This window comes from Marmota flaviventris, chromosome 8 (assembly GCF_047511675.1).
Source record: "Marmota flaviventris isolate mMarFla1 chromosome 8, mMarFla1.hap1, whole genome shotgun sequence".
NCBI lineage: Eukaryota > Metazoa > Chordata > Mammalia > Rodentia > Sciuridae > Marmota > Marmota flaviventris.
In genome coordinates, this window is record NC_092505.1 from 43,127,008 (window position 1) to 43,136,160 (window position 9,153).

The following is a 9,153-nucleotide window of genomic DNA, read 5'->3' on the forward strand; positions in this document are numbered from 1 at the left end:
ATGTGGGACAGAGGAGGAGGGCAAGCAATCCTAAATGGGACTGAGTTTCAATCCAAGTGTCTGGGAAATCAGGTTACCTGGAAGTGACTAGTTTAAATTTTCACACAAAAAGGGCTCAGAGTCAGAAATTCAATTGAGTTGTGAAAAATAAAGTTACACATACATACATGTCTGTATGACTTATTGAATGTTAACTCACTGAGTGTTTTCAAATACTCAGTAATGACCATAGTTGGTATTTTTTAAAGAAAAGCATAGCCCAATAACACAGGTATAGGCTGATGGGAAGCTGGCCTCTCTGTATGACGGGAACCTGTTCCCCCAGCCTCTAAGAGCCAGTACCTCATTTCCAAGAGCCTCTGCATTACGATTCTGAATGAATGTGTGTGGCCAGAAGTGAATGCAAAATGGTGCTTCACAGCTGTCTTTTCTGCCCTGTCACCACCCTCTACTTCCTTTACCCCATATCCTTACCCTTGCAAATCAATAATTAAACTTCCCTTTACTTGGTCCTTTCTTTTCTTCTTCTTGTGAACCATTTTCCCCCCCTCAAAGCAATATCAAATCACAGAACAAATCCACCCACACACAATGATGACCTCAAAATATCTGAAGAACACATTGGTTTCTATGTTTGGTTTTCTTGGCTCCAGGTTATACCAAGTCCTTATATGATAATTCCCTCTCGCCATCATGTCCATCCTCCCTGGGGGTCACACCTAGGATTGTCAGGGGCCACTTAAAAAGCAGTACTTGGAATCAACACTGTGGCCCTGGGTTCTGGCCACAAAGACATGCTATTATTCTGCTAAGGCTGCAAAGGGTGCCAAATGGGCATTTGTGTTCCTAGCTGGGGGTGTCTCAGCATGTGGACTCACATCCAGAACTTTATGAAATGAGTGGTTGTTAGGTCACGACCGTGCTCTGCTGCACTCGGGTTCTGGCTGGGATCATGCAGCTGTGGGTGCCAATCACATTCAGCCACCCAGGAGAGGCAGGTCAGTGCCTGTCCTTTCTGTTACTGGCAGGGTCCTGCCAGTGAGGTCTGGAGAGAGGAGGATGAAGGGAATAGGGAACCCTACATTGCACCATTGGCCATATCCCTCCCTGCCTTAGGGGTCCCCTCCTGTCATCTCTGTCCTCTACTTGAAACAAAAATCTCATGCTTTCTTCCTTCTTTTCTTTCTTCCTTCTTTTCTCCCAAAAGCTCATCTGTCCCTTTGCTGTATCTGTGGGTCTTGTTCTCTCTCTAGGATCCCTCTTAAGGGAGATAATCCCCCAACATTAGAGGATTTTATCAAATTACTGAATATCCCTTCTCCTTGCTTGAGGTCCCCATGGCATGCTCAAATCCTGTAGAGGACACTCCCTCTAGTGCCAACCCCACTGCCCTCTGGGGCTGGTTGTGTCCACCTCATTCCCTCAGCTGTCTACTTTCTCTGCTGCTGACACCGTGTTCTAAGCAGACTTTGGAGCATCTCCCCCACAGAAGCATTGACTTTGGCAGATCTCTTGGGGACCAGTGATGTCCTAACTTGTTTGCTTTTCCAAGGCTGGTGTTTGCAGGGGTTATTTGGAACCAGAACTGAAATCGTCCCACGTCCTTATGCAACTCCTTCAGTAGGCTTCAACAGATAAATAAAGCCCTCCGCCCCTCTGTGGGTCTAGCTTTCTAAGCAGAGTACCTGAGTTGTCCTAAAACCTCCAGCCATCTGCCCACTGGCCAGGGCCTCTCTGGGGCAACCATGAAGTCCTTCATTCTGCTCCTTTGTCTTGCTCAGCTCTGGGGCTGCCACTCAGCCCCACATGGTCCACTGGGCTACAGGGAACCAAATTGTGATGACCCAGAAACAGAGCAAGCAGCCCTGGCAGCTGTGGATCATATCAATCAATTCCTTCTTCAGGGATACAAGCAGATCTTGAACCAGATCGACAAAGTGAAGGTGTGGTCTAGGGTAAGTGAACCTGCTGTGAACAAGTTGAAAGAACCTATGTGTGCAGCCCAACCTGGTACCTCAAAAGACCAGCATCTCCCAGCACAAATGCAGCTGCAGTGGGGAAACTCTTGTTTCTTCCCAGCAGTAAAAACGAAGAGGCAGATGGAAGGCAAGAGAGGAGATGTTCAGTTCCACAGTCATGGATCTCAAGGAAGCTGCTGGGTGGGGGGTCGAAGTGGGATGGAGGATAAGAAAAAGCTTTGAAGGATATTTGGCAGATGACAGTTGAAAAGTGGGACCTGCTAGAAAAACTAGGGCCCAAGATATTGGCTCCTATTTGCCAAGTTATCATTGACTAAAAGTCAATTTACCTTTCTTGGTTTCTGTTTGTCTCTGAATGAATGACACTAGCATTTGACAGATGTTATTACGATATGCCAGCCCTTTCACATAGCTCACCTCCTTAACTGCTTCCTTTCCCGCTCCAGTGCTTTATGGTAGATGCACTGACCTTGTCTTATAGAAGAGGAAATGAAGGCTCTGAGTGACGTGTTGTCAATTTTTGGTCGAGGTCATATAATTAATAAGCACTCAGACCGGGATTTGGTTCATATCTAGGTTCCTTCCTCTTTACAAGCTGCCTCCCAGAAAGAGTTACTCACATCCCAAAGAGAGAAGTCTTGGCATAAACAGGATTCACTGCTCCCTATGTCCAGCAAGAAACCAACACAGCCTGGAGCCAATGACAATAAAGAGCAGGCCAGAAAATATACCTTGGAGATCAGTTGAAAGATTTGGAGAGGGGGCTGGGAATGTGGCTCAAGTGGTAGCGCGCTTGCCTGGAATGCGTGTGGCCCGGGTTCGATCCTCAGCACCACATACAAACAAAGAGGTTGTGTCCGCCCAAAACTAAAAAATAAATATATATATAAAAAAGAAAGATTTGGAGAGGTGGGAAAAGGGTATCTGTCTACTGTCTGTTTTGAAACTAGATTTCACATCTGATTAAGGTAATTCTTCCAGCAAACATTATTTCAAACCTTCCTTGAGCAAGAACCAGTGTCAGGTACTATGGGAGATATTCAGTTGAACCTTTAAAATTGCCAGTACTTAGCTGCTTGTTATATATAAAAATGGCAATTTGATATGGTTTAACCTGACATAAACAGTCTGTGGCCATAGAAGATTTACAATCTAGGAAAAAAAAAACAAGGTAAACATCAAGATGTCTGCACTGATAACAGATACCCGATTTCAAAAAAGGAGAAAATATTTGAAATCGTGACTTCCCCAGGGAAATTTTAAAAGTTCTGCATCCATATTAAAGTATAATGAAGACTCAGAGGAGACTCTGATCAATACAGGGGAAACAAGAACACAGCATGCACATTTGAGGGAAAAAGCAATGAATGGACATTATGATTTTCACTAATGGCAGAGCTTGAGGGTACTAAGTCTACCCGGGTCCTAGTCACTGTAGTTCTGAATCGTTTCAGGAAGTTACTTTGGACACACCTTCATATCATAAAATGCAGAGCATCCTTTAGGGGAGAAGATTCTGAGGTTCCAGTGATTAGCAAGTCAGGCAGAGCTGAAATAAGAGGCAAATAGAGCTGGGATGAGGTTTTCCAGGTCTTTTAGATTTTTCCAGGCTTTCAAGAAAAAACAATACATCATCAGGTGAAATGACAGAACAACTCCAAAGATTTAGGTGTATAGGCTGGTGATAGGACAGCTTCCTCCTCTCAGTGCAGATTGGCTCTTCCCTCTCATCACCACCAGGGGAACCAGAGAGCAGCGTCTGTGCACCCAGACATCTACTAGCCAAGAGACCAAGGAAAAGCCAAGGACTACAGCAACGAAAATCTTGAAGAAGGAAAAGAAAATGGGAAAGGAGGGAAAGTAGATGATGAAAGGGAAGAGAAAACGAAGCATAGGGAGGGAGAAAGGTAATAAAGAGAAAACAGTAAGCTATCATCTACGCCACCTTACTTTGCATCTCGACTAAGGAAACCCAAAATTTTCAAAGCACTGCTGGAAAGGTGAACTTTTTTAATTTAAAAAATAAGTATCATAACTCAGTTTTAGTTTCCAAATAGAGCTCAAAGTGAGAACCGTGACTCCATCCCTTGTCCAAGCCCATTCCTCTTGCCCAGTTAATGGAGGAAGAACAGAAAAACAGTATGGTCCTGCCCCCAGGCCAATTGAGGGCTAGCTGGAGTTGAGACTGGCAGTAAAAATAACTTCTCCTTCCCCTCTCCAAAAGTGGGGGAGGGCCCAAACCCAAGGGGGTGGGGCTCTCATTTTGGCCGGCGCAACATGGTCTATGTATGGGCCATAAACAACCAAGACATAGACAACCAAGGCGTCATTCTGTCTCCACAGCGGCCAGTCGGAGAGGTATATGAACTTGAAATAGACACGTTGGAGACCACCTGCCATGCATTGGACCCCACCCCTTTGGCAAACTGCTCCGTGAGGCAGGTGGCCCAGCATGTGAGTACCCTTCTTATGGTGACTGTTGTGATACCTCATCCAGTTCCACTGCAGTTCAGAAAAGAGCAGGTCCCATTCTATCTGGCTTCCCAGCCTACCTTCTCGTCCAGCCAGTATGCAGTTTCTAAAACTGGCATTGAACGCCACCTTCCATGTCGTTGATTTTTACAATTTAGCCTCCTTGATGTAGCCCTCCCTGAAAGCGGAGAGTACAGTGTTTCAAAATCACCCCCGTGAAGATGACTTTTTGAGGGTTACCATAGACAACCAAGGCGTGAGGGTGGGGGTGGGGCGGGCTGGGGGCGGAGGCAGAGGAATCCCTTCCTCCTCGGTGACAGTGAAGGCCAGCAGTGCTCCTGGGCCCTCACTCTGGGTTTATTTCACCAGGCTGTGGAAGGAGACTGTAAGGTCCATGTGCTGAAACTGGATGGCAAGTTCTCCGTAATGTTTGCAAAATGTGATTCCACCCCAGGTACAAATGCTTCTTTTTCTTATTATTTTTACCTTGTAGAGAGGGGAAGGAATCTGAATAGTTTTGATCCTAAGTAGTTTCGGTCACTTGGTTGGTTAAGAAAAGGAGCAGCCAAACTTCCTGGATCTTGAGATTTAAAGACGGTTTAAGGATCTGTTCTCATTGGAGGTGAAAATTGTCCCTTAGTGACAGGGATTCCTGCGGAAATTTCAGCATGACACAAGCCACCGGAAGGTTTATCCCTGGAAGCAGGGATAAAGCCTAAAAGCCATTGCAGCATATGTTACCCCTTTCTAAGTCTGTGGAGCTGGAGCGAATGCCCTGGAAAATTAGGAGACCTTCCCTTCTCTGCGCAGACTCCGCGGAAGACGTGCGCAAGGTGTGTCCGAACTGCCCTTTGCTGGCCCCGCTTAATGACACCAGGGTGGTGCACGCTGCAGAAGCCGCTCTGGCCGCCTTCAACGCGCAGAATAACGGCTCCTATTACCAACTATTGGAAATTTCCCGCGCTCAACTTGTGGTAAACAGACTCTTCGACAGATTGGGCAGTTTGGTGGCACTTGTGGTGAAGTAGGGGTGAGGAAAGGACAGGTGCAAGGACAGCAGCCAGAAGGCAAGGAGTGTGTTGGCTGGAAAGAGGCAAAAAAGGTCTCCTTGAGGTATGAGGACTGGGAATGTCATGAAGACCCCCAAACCTCGCCTCCACCAGCCTGAGACCCTCTAGCATGAAGCAGCCAGACGCTGCGGGTAGGCACAATGCATCTTCTCTCGTTCTAGCTAAAACCAGCGTCCATGTTCAGGAGATGGAGGTTCCCATATTATCCAGACACACTCACTGTAAATCCACAGGTTTACCACGCATCACCACCATTAGCAACAGTCTAGCAATCAATATTTACAAAGGCAGGAGGCTACTTATAGGTATATAATGGTAAGATTCTAAAAATGCTTTTAGAATCACCACAAAAAAAAAAAAAAAAAACCACCCAATTGTACTACAGATGGTTTAGCATATTTGAATGGAACCAGATTCTAATATTTAAGAAACCTGGTAATTTGTATACCAGCTATGGCATACTTAAAAATACTTTATGTGGTGATTCTGTTAACCATAATATGTGATTCTTGGAACATTTTCATCCCAGACTACACCAAATAACAGACATGTTATTATTGTAAGTGTCCATAGACTTCAAGTACTATAAAAAGGAAAAACACAAGCAGTATCTTCCATGCTTTCATCTAAAAATTTTCACTTGATCCCACTTTATAGGTGGGAGAGGCTGTTATCTCTTCACCTTCCCACCCCATCTTGGAATAACCCAAACCTTAGTGCAGCCCCAAGAGTGAAGGCCGGGGGAGGCAGGGTTTCCACTCATGCGGTCTGAGTGAGGCCTTCTGACTTCCTGTTCCTGTCTGAAAACTCACCTTTGTCCTAGATGATGGGCAGCGAACGCCTGCTCCTCTTTCGGGGAAGACCCAACCCCTACCTCTGTAGTACAAACACTTTAGAGCACACTCCGCAACAGCTGTCCCATCAACCATGCATGGGCTTATTTCCAGGACCACAAAATATGGTCTATGTGAATGGTGTTCCCTGAAGTTGTCCTGTTGCCATGACTCTCTCTCCCTGCCCTTTTCATTTCAAGTCATATTGCCTCAAGTGCATTTTGATTTATTCTTATCAGCCTCTCCCAGTTTCTACCTATGTGGAGTTTGCAGTGGCTGCCACTGACTGTGTTGCTAAAGAAGTCACAGATCCAGCCAAATGCAACCTGCTGGCAGAAAAGGTGAGTGGGCCAGGACTTGAGGTTGCTGCTACCCAGGCAAAGCTGATTATAGGACAGAACATCTTATGTAACTTATATCTTGGGGCTGCAAGAAGAAAATGGCTATGCGAAATGTGGGCCTGGATCATGCCTGATCTTTCTCTGGGGTCTCACCTCTGCCCTTAAGAGCTGTCACAAAATCATCTCATTTACTGGAGGCACATGAAGGTAGGAGAAAGACAGAAGCCATCTCCTAATGAAGACAAGTCACACCCAGCTGTTGGAAGTGTGATGTGTAGATTTCCTAGATGTACCATTTGTGTGAAAACTTTCAAGTCTTTGAGTTAGTAATGTCCACTTGTATGAATTTAATCTAAAGAAATCATCAGAGGTTGTATATATATGTATACATATATACATACATATAAATAATGGTTTATCATAGATAAAAGTGACTGAAAAGGAGGAAAAATCTCAGTGTCCAATAGAAGGGTGCCACTGAATAATACATGGCACATTAATAAATAGAAAATTATTCAAGATAATTAATGATATGAAAAAATGCTATTATTTTAGGTCATAAATGGTAGAATCAAAATGAGCTCAGCTTTTAAGTTGTGTTTAATAGAATGTAAAATTAGAAAGAAATATATCAATATTAACAGTAGTTCTTGCTGGGTCAGACTATTTATGTGTGGGATTTTGGGTGATTTTCTCTCTCATAACATTTCTTTATTTTCTGCATTATATATATAGGAGTATATGTATATATGTATGCATATATAGGAGTATATGAGTCATATACAGAATCTTTAAACTTTAGGAAGATTTTTTAAAGAAATTAAAATTTTAAGTTTCTTTGCCTCAGTGTAGTTCAGTGCCAGTGAAACTAGGGAGGAAATCCATTTTTTTCAGTATAAACATTTTTCTATAATATTGTAATAATTATGAATATTAATGACAATTAAACATTTTTGAGACAATCCGTAATATGATCACTTTCTCAAAATATACTCTGCTATCATGTATATCTAAAAAGAATATATACAAAAATTAAAAAGTAGTCCATTTTTTAATATCGGTTAAAATGACTCCCCTCTCTCTATGGGCAGCAATATGGCTTTTGTAAGGCGACGCTCAACGAGAAGGTTGGTGGAGAAGAGGTTGCAGTGACCTGCACTCTGTTCCAGACGCAGGTAACAACTTCATGGATATTCTTACATCTTCAGAATACAGAGATCCCCTTAACCTGCATGCAGCGTGTTAGTAATGACAAGGTGTTTGTTGTCCTGTCCTTCTAAACTTCACAATGTAATATGGTATGTGGAATCGTCAATACGTGGAAAGATAATTCATCCATGTCTTTCCCTCCCATGCACCCGTGGCTGCAGGGCAGAACCACACTAGTGTGTAGTTGACAAGGCCATTTGTTCATGTATGGGAGGTGGAGTTGTGTTTCTTAATTGTGGACAACAGGTGAGTAGGTCTGTCTGACAGCTCCCAGTAGCTGAAGGCGTAGGTGAAAAAGACTGCGAGTTAGCTGTAGGTGGAGTGATTTTACTCATGGGACGTGTGTAGAAGTCCACTGTCCACCAAAACAATCCTGGTGGAACTGGGGGCCCCATAGGCTAGTTATCTCTCCCCTGTAAACCTGATGAGAATCCTTTGCACATATGCACATTTGGGGGGGGGGTTGTTTTGTTTGCGAGATTCCTTACAAATGAAAATTCTTACTATAAGGAAATTGGGTTGGAGGTGCCACCCAGACCTGTGGGTGGCTTTAACTGGGAGGAAGAAGCAAGCTAACCTCAGGAAACGGTCCTCTCTCCAGCCTGTGGTCATACAGCCCCAACCAGACGCCAATGTAGCAACCCCTGACGCTGTCGTGGAACAAGCTACACCTGCATCCCTTCCAGCTGGTCAGCCTGCAGCATCCCTGGTGGTTGGACCTATGGTGGTGTCACCCCCCAGAGGACCCCCGTCACACCGGGTACATTACGACCTGCGCTATGCCTTCTCAGGTGTGGACTCAGTGGAGTCAGCCTCAGGAGAAGCATTCCACCCAGGGAAACCACACAAGGTGACACAGCCTGGTGTTGCTGATGCTGCTGGTCCATTAGTCCGCCCATGCCCAGGCAGGATCAGACACTTCAAGATCTAGGCTAGACACAGTAGAAATGGGAAGGTTTGACACAGAGAACATAGCCACCATTTTGTCCAGGTCTGGCATGGGTGGGCCTTTTCTGCTGTCAAAGCAAGTGCCACATGTGTTTAGATCAACATCAAATCTTGAATTCCAGCCTCTCTTCATGCCTCAGAGGATAGAAGCAGAGAGGGTGAGAGACATAGGCTGACAACTTGATTGTCTTTGTCTTCATGATAAACCACTACCATTAAGTTCTCTGCCTTCTAGTTGACCTCATAAAAACAGTGGGAACTGTGACTTTGAAAGGTGCTCTTGTCAAACTTGTATCTGATT

The 9,153-nt window shown here is 44.6% G+C and overlaps 1 protein-coding gene across 3 annotated transcripts; it reads left to right on the plus strand.

Annotated features, from left to right (window-relative positions):
- The first annotated feature begins 1,745 nt into the window (after positions 1 to 1,745).
- Positions 1,746 to 8,835, plus strand: Ahsg (alpha 2-HS glycoprotein). Of its 3 annotated transcripts, none has more exons than XM_027951556.2 (7): positions 1,746 to 1,959; positions 4,330 to 4,433; positions 4,821 to 4,905; positions 5,262 to 5,425; positions 6,594 to 6,695; positions 7,787 to 7,870; positions 8,506 to 8,835. In XM_027951556.2, the coding sequence occupies exons 1-7, from the start codon at positions 1,746 to 1,748 to the stop codon at positions 8,833 to 8,835; spliced, it is 1,083 nt and encodes a 360-aa protein (XP_027807357.1). The 3 variants fall into 3 exon arrangements, with proteins under 3 accessions (XP_027807357.1, XP_027807355.1, XP_027807360.1); XM_027951554.2 differs by having other exon boundaries at positions 1,746 to 1,955; positions 4,323 to 4,433; XM_027951559.2 differs by lacking the exon at positions 7,787 to 7,870 and having other exon boundaries at positions 1,746 to 1,955; positions 4,323 to 4,433.
- Positions 8,836 to 9,153: the final 318 nt, after the last annotated feature.